Genomic DNA, 19,604 nt, shown 5'->3' with positions numbered 1-19,604 from the left:
CTTACAAGTTTTCGAATTTTAAGTTGTTCTAGGGTCTAAAATAATAAATAAATTTTATGAAAATATAGTCACTACTAAATGGAAGCACTCTAAATTCAGTGGTGTAAAAATATTTGTAATACGACTATGCAAAAGGTCCGTAGTATGTCCTGAAAGTTAAAATAATTGTTTTAAATTACATTTAAAAAATCAAATTGGTTTAATTGTTTGTCCAAAAATGTTTTATTACCTGTATTGTTTTTATTTAACACCTAAAGTTTACACGGCTACATATTGTTACAGGGTGTTTATTCTTTAACTTCGTTATTAATACATTTTAACGGAATTTTAGTTCTAACTGTTGGAGACACTCTAAATCCAGCGGTTTACTAATTGTTTTAATGAAAAAATCGCTAATACTAATTCTCCATTGTCTTCTACACAATTTACAGTTGGCTAATGATAAACAGTGATAAAAATAAAGAGATAATGAGAATACGAATGTTCAGAAATATCACGGAATCTCAAAAATTAATCCTTTTATAGTTTAGGGGCTGTGAAAAATATTAATATCGATATAAAGTTGTTTTTTTCATTTAAGATATAGGAATGTAAGTCCTATTGTATACTTATTTATGTTGATAAACTAAATGCAGACAAATGTTATGGACAAATTTTGAAATCAGAAATATATACATAGCTGATAAAGAAATTATTATCTATGAAATAAACGATTATTTAAAGTAATTTTGGTTTCTAGGTGTAGTTTTACTCTTGTGCACATTATTTACTATCCCGATGACAAATCAATGCTCCTAAGGTTTGTTTTAACTTTTTTTACCACTCCTTACTTCCTTTACTAATCACGATGAAACCTTTATCAATGTCATTTGTGGCAATGATCATCTCAATAAATAATTAAGTTAATACATAACATAAATCACAGACAGACAGTAAAGTAATTGTAAAAACTAAATAAATTGTTAAGACAATTGACAAATTTTACAGTTTCCGGGACATTATATGACTGCTCAACTCCTGGTGACATATGACATTGACGTGTCGTAATAAGTTTCATAAAATTTGTATATCTATACACGGTTAATATGGTGTTTGTGTAGAAAATATTTTGAATATGTTTCTACTACATCAACTGACTGTTGTGTACGGTTTGCCATTTTTCTCATTTATTTTACTCTTCTTCAGACAATATCTTCATAAGAGGCTCGTTCAACTTTTTTATTCCTTGTACATCTGCGGTTGTGGCCTCATTGTTAGTTGCAAAATGGTCCTTTGAGCCATTTTTAAATTTCAGAACAGAAAGTCATCACTAAGGATTAAATCTGACCAAGACGGTGGATGGTAGATAAAATCTTATCCATTCTTGTTAGTACAAAATGGATCTATTTTGTTTAGTACACGCGGGTTATTGATGTACTCTGTTTGATATTTTGACAGATGTCAAACCTGAGAGCAATTCGTTCTCATGTAACGCCATATATCGAAGACTAGATGAATTTCAAACATCTCCCGTATCTATAATTATTTATTTTAAAGAAACAGTTACAGGTTGTGGTTTTTATAGCTAGAATTTAGATATCTCTAGCTAAAACAGTTGTGGAAATTTCAAGTAAAGTTTTATACCGAAAAATCGACATTAGACACTCATTTTTTCACGTTTTATTCTAATTATACAAAAAAACGTACCACGTAAAGAAAGTACCACATCCACCACATACATTTCAATGTATGTGCTCAAACATTTTCCCAAATTCCAAAATTTTGATGTGAACAATTTATTGATGTGAAAAAGTTATCTCCAAAACAATGGTGCAAAGCAAAATACAGTTCCATTTGTCTGTTGTTGCATAATAATTTTGCAATCCAACTCGGTCCTATTTTCTAGAAAATTTCTTGGAAAATTAGTAAACAAATCAATGATTTTTTTACGTAAAGAAGAATAAAAAAAGCTTTGGAACTCTTTTAAAAAAATATCAATCGCTTAATTGCGCAAGCATGCTGAATTTTAAAAGGCTATTAGAGATAATATTTTTCCCTTTTTTAAACTTGCGCGATCAAAATTTCATCATTTACAATTTCTCTCTAGTCAAATTGATTCAAAATTATTAAAAATTGTTTATAATATACAACACATATTGATTCATTTTTTGAATTTTTTTCCAAATAAAAACGAATATTTTATTTTCTACAGTAATTCATGAAAGCTGCATAAATAATTTTTCTTTAAATCTATTCTAAAAATTTTTTTGACGATTTAAAAAAATATGTAAATGGTTATAGACAAAAATATACTAAATTATCAATATTTTATTCGAAAAAAATAATTTAAACAAAGAAAAAATATGACTTTTATAGCCACTTAAAACAATCCCCAGGTTAAAGTAATTAATTGATTTTAATTTTTAAAAATGTGTTTGGCTGCTTGTTTATTCTTTTATACGCTAAGAAATCAGTTTTTATATAACATAGGATTATCCATGCCTTAAAATTTTAAAAATCTTGGAATTTCCGTACTAGATTACACAATTATTATGCAAAAATTTACGCTTTTTACATATTTCATTAATTTGTAATATTACATTCAGATGCAAATTTCAGTTTTTTTATTTTTATCCCTAATTTGATTATTTTTTTAGCACACTGTGTAAAAATTTATGAATTTTAATTTAGTATAGTGAGTTTTTTCATAAAATTTTGTATTTGACTTAATATACGGGGTTAATCGAAAGGCGGTTTTTTATCCTAACTTTGAAACATCCTGTGGAATAATCCCGTTAGCGGATTTTCGTAAAACTTTGTTTTTCAGTTGCAACCATGTCTTCTAAGTATTATGTTTTTTGTTTCATGTGGAAATATGCATTGGTTCATTTTTAGGAGCGAAATGACTTTCCACCCACAATTTACGACTTTTCCTATTATTACCATTATTTTTGTATTAATTTGTAATACGACGGTGGGGGCTTTGGTGACTTATATCGAAGGAATGTCACATCGACATACCAGAAGCACTGTATTTAAATAATGATTGAAAGCAACGACATGATCTTGGTTTTAATGTTTTAATGTAATGGATGTTTTGCCATTCCTCTTCTAGAGCCAAGCGAAGTTCATTAATTGAGGTTGGTTCGACTTCGCGACCTTTAATATTTCTACCAAGCATGTCCCAAACGTGCTCTATTGGGTTCAGATCTGGCGAACATGCTGGCCAGTTCATTTTATTAATACCAACTTCGCGGGATTCGCTAAAATTTCCTCAATATACCGGTGTGCAGTCAACGAATCCTCAATGAATACCAATTCAGTGTGCGCTTCTCTTGATATTCCTGTCCATACCATCACCGAATTGGCTAATCGTTCTCTACCATCTGATAAGACAGTATCTCGACTCATTCATAAAAAGAACATGGCTCCATTGTCTTAAATTCCAATGTAAATGTTCCCTGGAAAATTGTAGTCTAGCCACTCTGTGCCGTGGAAGTAATTTGGGCCCAGTTGCTGGTCTGCAACTTTGCAAACCAAATTCATGTAATTTTCGAAATACACTTACATTATTGCCTCGAACCTCTTTAAGCTGATTTCTTGTTTGCACCGCTGTTAAATGACGATCCCGCAAAGCGTTGATTCGTATAAAACGATCATCTAAAGCGGTAGTTTTGCGCTTCCTGTCACTTCCCGCTTTACGCTTGTTTGTTCCAGTTCGTATAAAACGTTCTACTACCCTTTGGATGGTAGAGCGATGAGTGTGTAGTACTCATCGCCACATATTCATCTTCTTCTTCATGTGCCTTGTCCGTTCCGAACGTTGGCAATTAACATGGCTATTCTGACTTTGTTTACGGCAGATCTGAATAGTTCAGCAGATGACAATCCGAACCATTGCCGCAAGTTTTGGAGCCACGAATGTCTTCTCCTCCCTGGACCCCTTCTGCTGTCTATTTTCCCTTGAACGATCAGTTGTAGTACTCTATATTTACTATGTCTCATAACGTGACCCAAGTATTCCAACTTTCTTTTCTTTATACTTATTCCTACCTCTCTCTCTTTACCTATCCGGCGTAGTACCTCTTCGTTGATCACGTGCTCAGTCCAGGATATACGTAATATACGTCGGTAAGCCCACATTTCGAAGGCCTCTACTTTTTTCATCAATGTTGCGGTCATTGTCCACGCCTCCATTCCATATAACAAAACCGGGAATACATAACATTTCAAAAGTCGAATTTTGAGAGGTAGGGTGAGGCTTTTAGAGGTGAAAATTTGCTTCATGCTAGTGAACGATGCTCTTGCCTTTTCTACTCTTATACGTATTTCCTTCGCTTGATCCCAATTTGAGTTAACTGTTGTTCCCAAGTAGATGTACGAATCCACGTGTTCAATTCTTTCATTGTCTAATATCAGTTGCTGTGGTGGTTGTTGGGTTTTGCTTACTAACATCCATTTGGTTTTTGTGATATTTAGTCTGAGTCCGTATTGTGCACTTGTTTTTTGTATCTTACTCATTAGGCAACTCAGTTCCTCCATGCTACTTGCTAGAATCACAGTGTCATCAGCATACCTTATGTTATTAATTATTTCTCCATTTATCTTTATGCCTTCTGTGCTTTCCTCCAGCGCTGTCTTAAATACTTCTTCTGAGTATATATTAAAGAGAATAGGAGACAAGATACAGCCCTGTCGTACCCCTTTCTTGATCTCAATTTTATTGGTCAATGTAGATCCTACTTTCACTTTAGCTGTTTGACCCCAATAGAGACTCGCTATTGTTCGAATGTCTCTGTAGTCGACTCCGACACATATTCATAATTTTGCCAATCTTCAATCAGAGCAACGGCTTTCGCACAATCTTCGACACTAAGAACCATATCAATCAGACATAAACAAAATATATCAATATGACATAATGATAACAGTCACCAAAGCCACCTACCTCGTCGTATTACAAAATAACTCCAAAATAATTCTAATTAAAAAGTCCTAAATTGTGGATGGCAAATTCATTTGGCTCTAAAAAATGAACCAAGGCATATTTTGACATGAAACAAAAACACAATGCTTAAGAGACATGGTTGCAACCGAAAAATAAGGTTTTACGAAAATTCGCAAACGGAATTATTCCTCAGTATGTTTCAGTAAGTATACAATATAATATAGTAAGGATAATAAAACCACGTTTTAATTAACCCCTTACAATAAGTAAAATATAAAATGTTATCAAAAAACTGACTATACCAAATTAAAATTCATAAATTTTTACACAGTATGCTAAAAAAATCATCAAAATAGGGCTAAAAATAAAAAAATTGAAATACTTTTCACTCCGTTGCGTTTTTTTTTGCATCTGAGTGTAGATAATGATCTCCTTATTCGTAATCATTGATTTTAATCATTTCAGTTGGCTAAGACAAATTTTACTGAGGGAAGATATCCCTCAATGCAGAAAATCAATAATTATTCACATGGGTTTCATTATGTAATATTTAAAACTAAATCCCAGATTAATTCTAACACGCCTTGTAAAATATTTCAATATAACAAAATAATAGTCCACTCTTGAGTTTTTTAAGTTGTCGAAACCCTTTCATGCTCCATGTTACCAAAAGAAAATGTTAAATTGGTATCTTTGCATTTAAAATATGGCTACGTACATGCGCAGTACATATGCGTATTCTCAAATAGACCCTAATGTATATTAGCTATAGTGTGACTACCACCCGAATATATTTTTGGTCTTAAAATATTAAGTATTTAAATATTGAGATGATCATATCCCAAACGATGCAAAATACTACCATATCTGCAATAAGTGCCTCACCTGTTACAACAGCTTTACTATCTGTAATGTTGTTTAACCACAAGTGACGTTCTTATTGTAACGCGGCAGTATCTCAGTCAGCGAATTCTGAAACTCCTCGAGTGGCTTTTTTACAGCTTAATAAAACCGTTTTCAATTTTATGCTATAGAAGCGCACTGTACAAGGTATTCTTGATATTATCAATGCATGGGTTTTTGCTTTTTAATTTTTGGGCCTGACACACCTGCATGCACGCTGAAGTTTGCTTATTTTGGTTTCATATGAAATAATAATGTTGTTTTATATTGTGTTTAATTTTTGTACAAGAAATATGCACAAAACGATAAATTTTATTTAATGAGGATATTTAATATATTTTAATAGTTTTCGTTTAGTATGGGCTCTATCAGTAGTAAGTTAAATGTACAATGGTTTATAGAAAACGTATGTTTTCGGGTAACATATGTGGTAAGACACTGATATTTGTCAATTTTATTTACTTAAACAAAGCACTTGCAATTACGGAACAAGTGCTATGATATGAGTATATGATAAGTAACTACGTGTTCTTTGTCCCATAGACCACGCCCTTTAATGTTACAAGCCACGCCCGCAAAATATATACGACGCTTTTTAGATTTTTTTCTACATTTTTGTCGGTCTTCGAAGCTTTATAAGTCAGCAATATAAGAACAATATATCAGCCACCCTACAAGTGCTTCAATGTGCATCAACAACGACAAAAAAGCTTCGAGTGACCGTAGAAAACGTTAGCTATAGTCGGTTCGCTATATTTACGCGGGTTTCGGATTAAAAATTTTATTGTAAGTACCCAGTTTTAATTACCTGCTCTTTGGGGAAATATCAACTGGTCAAATGAAATGAAAAATAATCCATAACTTTTTTTAATTAAATAATAATGGAAAATCTTTTATATAATTGACAGTATAATAAGGAGAATTACTTCATTAATGGAGTCTAATGTGGCTAATATAAACCTAATAATAATTTTATATTACACTTCACACAGAAAATATGGTCTATGTATATTTGTTCCATGGAGAGAATTTCTAATGAAAAATAAAAAAATTTAACTTGCCAACAAAAATGAAAATCAGTCATTATCATCAAAAATATCATAATCGTCATCATCATCACTGTCATCACCATTAATTGTTATTATGATTGGACTTATTTCGTTTAGTTTATTTTCACGAGTCCACCAATCTTCTATTAGTTTCTCGCACTTGAATATACAGTTGCACCACACTTCTGGAGTTACAATTGAAAGTGCCTTTCGCCAAGTTTCCCGATCTGCGTCGTCGCTTTAACCGTTAGGCCCAATATGGTTGTCATAATATTGTTTTGCTATTCCCCATATATATTCGATGGGATTAAACTGGCAATGATACGGTGGCAGACTTAAAACTTGATGACCGTAACTTTCAATAATCTGATCCACAACAAAGGTTTTTGGTTTTGCGTGGATATTTGCCAAGCGTAATAATTCTGATTTTAAAATATGTTGTGTAAATGGTATATGTTCCTTTGTCAACCATTCTTTAATTTTATTAACAGCCCAAGAATTCGTTGGACTTTTGTTTAATACTTCAGAATGGTAAGGTGCATTGTCTAAAATAATTACGCTGGGCTCACTTAAACCTGGGAGAAGTTTTTCATGTAACCATTTTACAAACATTTCTGTGTTCATATTATCGTGATAGTCACTTGATTTTGATTTAGATGAAAATATTAAATCAGCACCTTCTATAAAACCCGATTTCCCTCCTGCATGTAAAATTATGTGTCGCTTCCCTTCTCCATCAGTATGTTTGATAGACTTTACGTTATCATCTTGCCATATTCTCTTGGTTGCACCCCTAGAAAATATCCATGTTTCGTCTAAATATATAAAATTTACCCTTTCTTCTTTTAATTTAGAATATTTTCTTGAAAGTTAATTCTTTTATGCACAACAGAACTTCTTTCACAAAGGGCTTTTCTGTTATCCTCCTTTTGAAATTTGAAACCCAAATTATGTATCACTTGCCATAGACTTGTTTTGCCAATTTCGTCAAATTTTCTATCTTTTAATTCCGAGAGAATTGTATTTAAGGTCACATGTTCCTTGTTGGCTCGCATTCGATAAATGGTATCACGAATTTCAAATTTTTTTCCATCTGGAATATCTTTCGTTTTCAATGATAGGCGAGTTTTTCGGTGATCTTCTTTCGGCCGTTCATTATTGCGATTTTGTAATACTCCTCTTAGTTTGGTTTCACTAATTCCTAGAGCATCACATACGCGTTGTTGAACAGACATTACCGATTTTAAAGGACAGCCATATTCTTTTTCATCCGTAAAATACATATGTACACTACAAATTAGACTATCTACATCTAACACACGTCTAGGCATTTTTAAATATTTCCACCAAACATACAATGTCAACACTGGCAAAGAATCAATTCAACTGCAATATTGTAACAAATTTATACCTACCCTAATGTTATTTTAATGTATTTTAAAATATGACCATTAATGCAGTTTTTACCTAATTTTCTGGGAAGTCGTTTACTGCAACTGGTTATCAATGAGTCATTAGCATAATTTTGTTAATCCGAAACCCGCGTAAATATAGCGAACCGACTATACATGTGGTTAGTAATGGACTACTTAAGTCTGACGTTACAAATGGGCGGGGCTTAGAAAATTTTTCCAAACAATTCTATTTGCGTGTATTTCTCCCATGAGAAGTTAAAAATATTGATTTTTTTAATCGTTTAAAAATAAATAAGGACTTTTGGTTACTTTTTCTTTATTTCAAGATATTTTGTTGTTTTTATCAGGGTTATTTTAATGCAAATCAATAATTTTAGCCTAACATACAAATAGCACAATTACATTTTAAATTATCTTTAAAAATCATGACAGATACATAGTATAAATCTGAAAAAACAATCACAGAATATCCGAAATATAAGCAATATTAAAACAAACTACGACTACGACAATATTAAAACAAACAGACGACGCCGCATTAATCGCCGAGATAGAAGACGAGCTCCAAAGATAAACACACATCTTCAATACAATAGCCAAGAAATACAATATGATAATATCAGCAGAAAAAACCAAATGTATGACAACATCTTCATACCCACTACGATGTAAAATCGAAATTGATGGAAAAATAATAAAGTAGGAGGCAAGGTTTGGATATCTGGGAATAGATATAACTAGTGACGGATATGTTGAAGAAGAAGCGGAATCTCTTAAGGACACAATCTGGAAGAACAAACACCCAAAACAAGACACAAAAACAAGAATCTATAAAGCAACAATTAGACCTATATTGTAACGATATATTTTGCCTACCATAGGGTATTATTATATAGGGTAGAAAATTGGGGGAAGAAACTACTGGGGGTGGAGAAGGGTAAGCAAAATAATCGAAACATATGCGAACGGGCACTCAGGCTTTGGTAGGAGAGCTGGGGTCGTGGATAAGTAAAAGACAAGGGGGTTTGGATTGGGGCAACTACAGAAAAATAAAATAAAGGGTCATAAATCTCTTGGGACAAACAAATACAAAACGAAACAGGAAACACCTCAAGAAATTTAATATAGGGCGCCACTTGAGGTGCCTAATTATACCTATTACAACCAGCTAGTTGTAACTGGAGATATAATTATCAGAAATGCAAAACATTCAAAATCTTTTTTAAATTAAACTCAAAAAGAAAGGGTTTGTTAAAAAAAAATAAACAAAATGTTGAAAAACAAAATTTAACATTTATTTTTGTGTCACCACAAACAGTTACAAAACATAGAGAACATAAAAACACTATATTAATAGTCACAATTAAAAAAAATACAGAAAAAACTTACAATTGTTAATGGGCGACAATTTGTAGCAGAAATAAATTATTACAAATCAAAAAAATATCTTTTTAAGTGAAACTATGCATAGTGGTTAACCTTCTTTAAAAAACAAAATCTCAAATATTACGGTATTTACCAAATGTCAAAAATAGTGCTAACTGTCATAGGTTAATACTAAATTTAAAACAAAACTGAACAAATAAAATGACAGCTAAAAGTCAAACCATAAAATTTACAACTTTAAATATTACAATTTTTTTGTATGAAAGCAATTATTACGTTTATTTAAAAAATGTCTGCTTTACGTTTAAAATCTGATCACAAAAAAAAGTTACCTGAGTTTCACTGTATAACTTTCAATAACTGGAACAAAAAACTACATCTTCAAACTGTAAAAAAAAATATCCCTAAACGGCTGCTTAGGACATTGAGGTTTGAGGTGGAAACTGGCACATTGGACACACCATGTAAACGCTTCTTAAAAACTGGACAATGGAAATGTTGATATCTTTATAAACACATTACTTGAGTAAAATACCACTTCTCTAACATATTTGTCGGTTTTCTTTTTGACCGACCTCTAAAACGTCTTCATTCTTCCGTTATCTCTGTCAACCTCATCGATTGCACTTAAAACTCAACACTGCTACTATACTGCACATTTTCGCATGACAAAAGACGAAAAAACAAAAAAAAAACATTATGAATTAAAAGAAAAATTCGGACTAACACCAAAACCACTGCCTCTAACAGCGGCTCCACTGAGAGTGACGAAATTATCTAAAAAAATTGCTCACATCAGTTAGAATAAACAAACCACTTTGGGTATAAACAAAACACAACTGAAATTAAGACGTAGATTAATTTAAAAACGCAATATCGGGCGGTTTGAACAAAGAAATATCGAAGAATTTGCGCCTGTGACATAAATAAACAATAAAATGATTCATTATCGGCGGCGGCGACCTAAAGAAAGAACGAAAGATTATATGGGTTTTAAACTGAAGGATACGAACTAAGAAACATTGAAAAAATTCTTCGTTATTATAATGCATATATAAGGGGATTTCAATTAACACATATACGAGGGGATTCCAATAAATTTCAAATGCTACAATATTAACATACACGACGGAGACACTGAGACCTGACACATCTAAAGCGGGACGACTTCTAGAAACAACAGAGATAAAAATACTCCGACGAATATCAGGGAAAGGTCTGTTGAATAGGGAGAGAAGCGAAAACATAAGAAGAGCATGCAATATAGAAGACATAAATGGATGGGTGATAAAACGGAAACAGGAGTGGAACGAACACATTAGTAGAATGGCAGAGGATAGGATAGTACGAATAGCACGAGATAAGTCACCAAATGGACGAAGAAGTATTAGCAGACCAAGAAAAAGATGGTGGAACAATTTAACCAATTTAGGAGACTAATATTGAAGAAACAGGCTTTAAGCCTACATACAAGAAGAAAGAAGAAGTTAGATGTTTTATATTTGAATAGAATAAATCTATGCCATTATTGGTATTGTTTGATTTGGGGCATAAATTTGAATTATGTTTATTGGGTGGGTTTTCAACTGTAACAACTGGTTACAGTTGATGAGTTTCAACTGAATAAAGTTAGAGATATACGGTAGTAGTGTGTTTGTAATTATGATTCCTACACCATTTTTGTGATCTTCAGTACTGCTACCCGAACAATAAAGAACAATCTCATCATGATAGCATTGTCCAGCACTGATCCACCTTACTTCGTTGAGGCTATGTATCTGTATTTCAAGTCTGCTCATTTCTAGTGCTACTGTTGCGAATTGTTCAGTTTTATATAATGTTCGTGCATTCCACGTTGCAATACGATTTATATTTATTTTGTTTTTCCGCCCGGAGATTCTTCGCATCCCTGTCCCAATTTAAGAAACGCCAGGCACTCGGGACTGTTTTGTTTGACTCTTCATTTTTCTTGAGATATCCTTAGGGATCTTTAATGTAGTGATTCCTCCTTGCCTTCTGTATCCTTATGCCGTTGACCATTCATGGTTCATCCGCCTTTGAGGCCGCTTTGTCAATCTCAGGACAAAAGAGTGCCCTTCCACTTACCAGCTCATGCTCCCAAACCGTTGACTAGTATGCTCCCTTATTATATAAGTAATAAATTATATTAATATTGGTAACAGTGAAGGTTCATAAGATCAAACTGTAGCATATCTTTCTCCACAGCATATTAGGTGTCCTTAAGATCATACGGTACACATACACTGTGTATCAACCAAATGGAATAAATTAGCTAATAAATAAATGAGGGAGTATTCAAAAAAACGGTCCAACACGTCGATTAGTATTTATAGTTGCGCATTTTTTTCCATAAAAACTTTTTATATGTGGTGTATCAGATAACGGTGGCCAATACCAACTTGCTTATTTTAAATAGAACACCCTGTATATTAATTAATTTTTAGATTCCTCAGATTATTTTAGACATTTTTTGAATACAATGTCCTATATCTATCTTTGACTGTTTCAGAAATTTAAGTAAAATACAGAAATTCACATTTAGAAAAGATAATTATTTGTTTGTCGAACTGCCACTGTCTTAATACTTCTTGCCCATTTAGGTCTTGGTAATGATAAAGTAAGCAAAAACTATTTAAGCATTCCTTTTTATTGATATGTTAAAAAAAAACAAAAAATTGTACTTTGGTTTAAAACGCCAATGTTTTATTGTTCCATGACAGAAGTAGTTGTCAGTGCTATAGTCGTTTGAATCTCATTAACCGCAAGCCAGAAAAATGGTTCATTTAACATAAATGCACAAAATTACAATTATACAGATGATTGGCTATGGAGATAAGACACGGACGCAAATGGAAGTAGCTCGTTTATTTCACGAAGCATTTCCTGATTTGTCGCACATATCTCAAGGGCCAATTAGTAAAATAGAGAAGCAATTCCACGAGCTGGGCCATGTTAGGAAGGTAAAAAAAGAAGCTGCCAATACGATAAGTGAGGATACCAAATTTGCCGTTATGCTTGAGTTTGAGGAACACCCACATGCATCTGTTCGAAAAGCAGCCCCATTACTCGATATTAGCTATTCATCGGTTATTCGAATATTACAAGAAAACAAAATGCATCCCTATAAAATTATACACACTCAAGAAGTCATGGAAGATGATTTTGACAAGAGAACGTATTTTTGTGAACAAATGATGGCAATGTTAGACAGCAATGTGATCCAATTAGAACATGTTTTGTTTTCTGATGAGTGCACCTTTACTCTTCACGGTCATGCTAATCGGCAAAATTGCCGCTATTTGTCCATGGAAAATCCTCACTGGATGAGAGAAAGCAATACTCAATACCCTGAAAAGGTTAACGTGTGGGCAGGAATTATTGAAGAACAGATCATAGGTCTCTTTTTCATAGATGGCAATTTGAATGGCGACAATTTTTTAGCATTGCTCCAAAATCATGTCGTGCCAATGTTGGCCAACTTGTATCCAGATCCAGTAAACCCACAAGTTCCAGCGAATATGATATGGTTTCAACAAGATGAAGCACCACCCCACTACCAAATCCATGTCCGGCAGTACTTCAACCAAATATTTCTAAATCGGTGGATAGGGAGACGAGGATCGATGGAATGGCCACCACCATACCCCGATTTGACGCCATTAGACTTTTTCTTATGGGGATATATGAAAACTATTGTATACAAAACTAAACCCACTGACTTAGCTGACTTACCAAGACGAATAACGATCACATCTGAGATGTTGAGTAACGTTAGAAGAAATTTCCAAATCGGTGGATAGGGAAGCGAGGATCGATGGAATGGCCACCACGATCCCCGATTTGACGCCATTAGACTTTTTCTTATGTGGATATGTGAAAAGTATTGTATACAAAACTAAATCCACTGACTTACGAAGACGAATAACGATCACAACTGAGATGTTGAGTAACGTGAGCAACTGAGAAATTTCTATTTACGGTTAGGGTGTTGCCAAAACGTTCGTGGGAAGCATTTTGAACATCTCCTACATTGACATTATTGTTTTGATTTGTATTATTTATAAGTTTTTGAATATGCTGTAGCGACTTTCGACAAATAAATAATTTTCTTTTCTCAGTGTGAATTTTTGCATTTTACTTAATATTTCCGAAACAGGCAAAGATAGGTATAGGACATTGTATTCAAAAAATGTCTAAAATGATTTGAGGAATCTAAAAATTAATCAATATACAGGGTGTTCTATTTAAAATAGGCAAGTTGGTATTAGCCATCGTTATCTGATACACCTCGTATAAAAAGTTTTTATGGAAAAAAATGCGCAACTCTAAATACTAATCGACGTGTTCGACCGTTTTTTCGAATACTCCCTCATTTATTTATTAGCTAATTTATTCCATTTGGCTGACACACAGTGTATAACAACAGCACTTTGCTCCAGTCTTGATTATTCCAGGCCAAATGATTTCGGATAAATGAAGTCTTGAATATTTTATGAAACATACCACAAGAAAATAGTTTTAGAACCAAAAGAAATCTTACAATCCTTTGCAATATTTTTTTGCTACAAAACCATGTAAAACCAATGTTTTTACAGTTTCCCTATATCGACAGTCATTTTAGCACCAATACTCTACCATCTTGTACCAATATTACATTTTTTTTTCCACTACAATAAGGCTAACGACATAATATTGACCTTTTAAAAAAATATATAATTGGTTTTTAGAGAGGGTTTATTAAAATTTGCGTATATTTCTTGTACCAATCACTTAAAGCGATTAATTTTTATGTTTTGACTAATTTTTTGTTAATTGCATGTGTGTAGGGATAGAGACGATCCCGAATAGGAAGTCTTAGGAGTCGCTGACAGAAAACCACTCTTAGAGACGCGACGACAAGTCGGTATGCGCCTGTCCAGTGCAATAGGAGACAGACAAACAAATTTTAAGAGTTTTTAAAAAACTCCTCTTCATCCCGATGTGTGTCAAAGAAGTTAAATTTATCGTTTAATTCTAGTGTGCGGAATTGTCCGTGTAGGATGGCAAACTTTGGTTAATTATTCAGAAACGTAAACTTTAATATTAAAAAAGTAAATATTAATATTTACAATGGTAATATTTTGCAAAATTCGATGAGATATATTGTCCTCTCTCGGTGTAAAGTTATGTACGAGGATTTTTACATTTACAATTGTTTAAATGATTTTACAATATTAAAGTGCAACAAAACCAAAAGAATGAGTTTATATAAATAAAAAATTACCACGCCGGTCCTGTTTAATTTCATAACGAAACTGTAGCACTCAACCAGTCAGAAAGATGATCGGTGATGTTTCACACTTTCGGTATAATTTGAAACAGAACCGGATTGACGTTTTTTGTGGGCAAAAACTATTTGCCCACAAATCTTCTGGACAGAATAGATGATAATAAAGATTAAATGTGCCGTGGGAATAAGGGATTGAATCATATTGTGACGGATATAGGAGATAAATTGTCGTATAAGCGACTAGTGTCAATAAAACTATTACAAGATGATCACACTTCAAAATCTGGTATTGAGACTATTACAACTATTTTTTAAAATATATTATACTATGAAACAAAATGTTTGTTTAGTCGAAAATATCGCTTGTTTAAAAGTGTTTGTTACTATTGTCCATCAATTTTTGTGCTTATTTAACTTTTAACTGGGATGAAGCGACATCTTGTGAGAAATTACGGTAATATAATACAGGGAAGTAAGTTTTTTTCGGGATTTTGAATACCTTGTTAAGGGCAAGTAAAAATTCGAATTATTAATAGCTAAAATGAATTCTCTGTAAAAACATTAGGTTTTCTTTCTTTAGGTATATGTTAACTAAAATACTTGCTGAATATCTGGATTCAGTCCCAAAAATGGTCTTTTTTTACTCATTTCGATGAACTAATATAGTCACTTAAGTGTTTCCGATAAAAACGTACTCTCTTCCTTCATCAATTTGAATTTCACGCTTCTTGGAGTTCTTTAGCCTCATCTTTTTTCTCTCACGCATTTTGCACATTTTCTTGCAAACAGCATTTTAGTATGTATTTATATTCGGTTTCATTCGTCAGGATAAAAATGTCAACATTTTTTTGGTAATTTAATTTTTGTAGTACTCTGGCATTTGATATTTCGTCTAACTTTTGTTGCTTCAGTTGTTGCTGTTGCTTCAGCCAAGTCTTAAAACTATATATATATATATACAAGGATTTCCACAGTTTTCACTGTATTCCTTCACTCAACCGTTTTCTCCAATTTTTCCTGTTTAGCCAGTCCCCTTCCTGTAGGTTTCTTCTACTCATTGCTTCGTCCACTTCATCTCTGAAAGATCTTCGGGGTCTGCCTCTCTTTCTTCTTCCTATCGGGTTCCACTCTGTTATTCTATTTATCCACCGATTTTGGTCTGGTCTTCTGATATGTCCGTACCAGGTTAACCTCTTCTGTTCGATGTAGTCTATTATGTCGGAGTTCATTCCCATTCTACTCTTAATCTCCATGTTATTTATTCTATCTCTTCTTGTTACTCTGCAGCTTCTCCTTAGGAATTCCATCTCTGTTGCTCTTATTTTGTTTTTGGTTTTCTTATTTATTGTCCAGTTTTCACACCCATAAGTGAGGATACTTCTTGTCATGGTATTATATATTTTTTTCTTTATTTTCATGCTGATGTTCTTATCCCATAGTACCGGGTTCAATTTTCGTATGCAGTCTCTTGTTTGTCCTAGTCTATTTTTATATACCTAAATACTTATGCTTGTCTGTTCCTTTGATTTGTTTACCTTCGTCTATTTCCAGCTGTTTTATTTCTGTATTCTCCGTTGTTAGGTATTCAGTTTTCTTTAGGTTTATTTCCATCCCATTCTTTGTATATTCCTGCTCCAGTTTTCTCATCATAAAACTGAGGTCATCCTCGTCTTGTGCGATCACTATTTGGTCGTCGGCAAAACTTAGCGTATATAGATATTCGTTCCTTACTGGTATACCCATTCCTTCGCACTTTCTTTTCCATGGTTTCAGGGTTTTTTCCAGGAATATTTTGAACAGGGTGGGGGATGTGGAGCAACCCTGTAGTAGTCCCCTTATTGTCTTAAATGGACTGCATATTCTATTGCCCGTTTTGATAGCTACTTCGTTATTCTTGTAGAGTGCTTTTACCGCGTGTCTTAAAACTATAGACCCTAAATAAGACGGGCATATGTAGCATTTTCTGTCTTTTGACCAATAACTTGGACCATTAGATGAATATTGAATGATCTTGTTCTTCAATTGTGGCTTTTTTTCGTGGCAATGGTTCCACTGTTCATTTGATAGTGTGCTAACGTTCCCTATTTTTTCATTGATTACAAATTTTATTTCTTCAATTCTTTCTGTTCTAATATTCATGCATTTTGGTGACCATGATTTTGGGTCATATTTTATACTAATTTTGCCTAATTTCTTCAATAAGGGTTCTAGTTCTTCTACAGGATCAGCAAAGCAAAGCTTAATTCATATGTTTACTGGATTTTAGTCAATATTGAATGTAAGAGGTGATGATTTATACCCTTGTAGTACTCCTCAGAAATTTTTATCTTTCTTATTGTTTTTTATTGACTTCAATACAATCTTATTGATTTCTGCATAAGATTTGGAATATTCGCTATTCTTTACTATCTTTCAAGAGTTCCATCTTTGTTCGGAGCGAATAGCGACCTTTGATAAATTTATAATGCAGATATTTACAACAATTGATGTTACAGCAAAGGTTAAAATATCATTTTCCTACTGAATTTTCTAAAACCGTTCTATTATTATGGTAATATTACATAATTGTTAATTAAATAGAGTTATATAAAAGAATATATGACGGTTAATTATTTACGTACTGCAATCGATATATCGAAGATATTTAATTAGGCGTTGAAGTTAACAGTAAGTTAATTAATTGTGGAATTAATAGTACTTTGTAAAATCTCCCAAATGTTACACTGCATGTTTGGATGAATAAAATACTAATTTTAGCAATTTTTGCAGCAACAGAAGCGTACCGTACTTTATACATAGATTTTCTTCTAATACTTCGCTACAATTTTAAAGAATATATAAAATTTTCAAAAATAAAGTAGCAGATGATCTGCTACATATAACAAAATGGACATATCATAGCTGTAGGATGATTTTATTCGCTACATGGATTCCTGTTTTAAGGCTAGATTTTAGCGGGTTTTGCAGAATCAGTATCTACTAGTAGACAGTCATTACTAACAGTTTAAATTATTGATCTACTTACTCTTTTATTTTTAAACCTACCGAATAAGAGCCGGTTGCTTTTTTTTGGAAAATCAGGACATATAATAATTATAATCAACGTCAATGTCAAAATTAACTGTCACATATCAAATTGTTTAAAAATTAACTGATGTTTTGATTTTGACCTGTCTCAAACTTAACTATTTTTGATTGATGTTAAAGTTTTGTTTTTCTCAAGATGGTTTCGAATAATATTAGTGATAATATTTAGATGTATTTTTATATACATTTCAGTTAAAGGAAAATAAATGCGGCACCAAAGTTTCTAATACTTGTGCTGTCAAGTTTTTCACATCTCTAGTTTCATTACGAAGTTTTTTAATATTTCCGCAAGCTTAGTCTTTTAATCCTATCCTTGTCGTATAACCTATTTTTATTATCCCAGTAGGCTCTTGGACTAGAGCACTTTTTTCGTTCTGTTCATTTTTATCAATTTTCGCATTTTCATACTTAAACATTTTTGCCGTTTCAAATATGTCATATTATTTGTCATATGTCAACAGTTCATATTGTCAATATTGCCTATATTCCTTATCAAATAGCACATCTCATGGTTGTTTATAATTCGCAGATATTTATTTGCAAATATCTGACATAAACCTCACATTCTTCTTCTTCCGACCGTCAAAGTTGGCAACCATGCTGTGTTGTAAGTTTTAAATTTCTTACAGTCGCTGTTTCTTATCTGCTGTTGCTATTTCCTATTGTATGTTTGATAAGAGAAGTTTTTGTTTAGTTTTTATATATTTTTTATTTAAAAATTGGCGGAAAACCCGAATTAACTTACAGTAGCGTGCATTTTTAACTATACCAAAGATTTGGTATAAAAGTGTTATACATAGACATAATTTTACAGTTTGCTGTCCTACATGTTCATTTTCGCAATACTAAATAATCATTATAAATCGATTTTAAGAAGAAAAAAAGACATAACACATTGCCAAAGAGATTTGTATTTAAAAAATTGAAAATATGGTATTATGTCATTTTAGCATTTATATCTTTTTTGCTTATTGTTTTTACCTGATAATTGACGTATTAGGGCTTTTTGCTGATTTTATATAAATATGTATATTGTAGCTTATCTGTACATTTTTATTTTAAATATACTATCCTGTTTACAACGGTTTTATTTAATTGGCGAAAAAAAAAAATACCAAACTGTTGGCAAAACTTGCGACCAAAGTATTGTTCTCATTTGATTTGTCTTGCTTCGATATTTTATCGATTCTTAGTAATCTTTGAGTTTTATTCAATGTAGAATGTCTGCAATGTTTGCAGTTTTGTTTAGTTCTCTTCTTCTATTTCGTATAAATCCAATTGTATAAACCTATATCACTTCGCTTGTGCACTGTTCACTTCACAAACGCTGCTTGGGACGGTAGGTGACCAATTTATACCATCTATGGTGACGTGATTCGCTCTTGTGACGTTTGGGTGAGTTGGCGCAAAGATTCTTGATTAGCAGACGGACGATGTTTTATTATGATTGTGCTAAGCAGGGCTGTAAGAAAGAGTGAAAATGCAATGCATTGTTTGTTTGTCTACTTTTCAACATCTAATTCAGCTTTCAGCAATCGCCGCTAGAG

At 32.6% G+C, this 19,604-nt stretch overlaps 1 protein-coding gene across 3 annotated transcripts in view; it reads left to right on the top strand.

Moving 5' to 3' along the window:
* The window catches only part of Efa6 (Exchange factor for Arf 6), a 196,111-nt gene extending 178,075 nt beyond the window's left edge, over nt 1-18,036 (top strand). For 2 of the 3 annotated variants that reach the window (XM_072535868.1, XM_072535866.1), the window contains exons 17-18: nt 740-799; nt 14,528-18,036. In XM_072535868.1, coding sequence (XP_072391969.1) covers nt 740-799; nt 14,528-14,549 — 82 coding nt within the window. In that variant the 3' untranslated portion in view covers nt 14,550-18,036. The remainder of the gene's footprint in view (nt 1-739; nt 800-14,527) is intronic. The other variant, XM_072535869.1, reaches the window with a different exon arrangement.
* Nucleotides 18,037-19,604: the final 1,568 nt, after the last annotated feature.

Source organism: Diabrotica undecimpunctata, chromosome 6, assembly GCF_040954645.1.
Source record: "Diabrotica undecimpunctata isolate CICGRU chromosome 6, icDiaUnde3, whole genome shotgun sequence".
Taxonomy (NCBI): Eukaryota; Metazoa; Arthropoda; class Insecta; order Coleoptera; family Chrysomelidae; genus Diabrotica; species Diabrotica undecimpunctata.
This window is presented reverse-complemented; position numbering and strand designations above follow the sequence as displayed.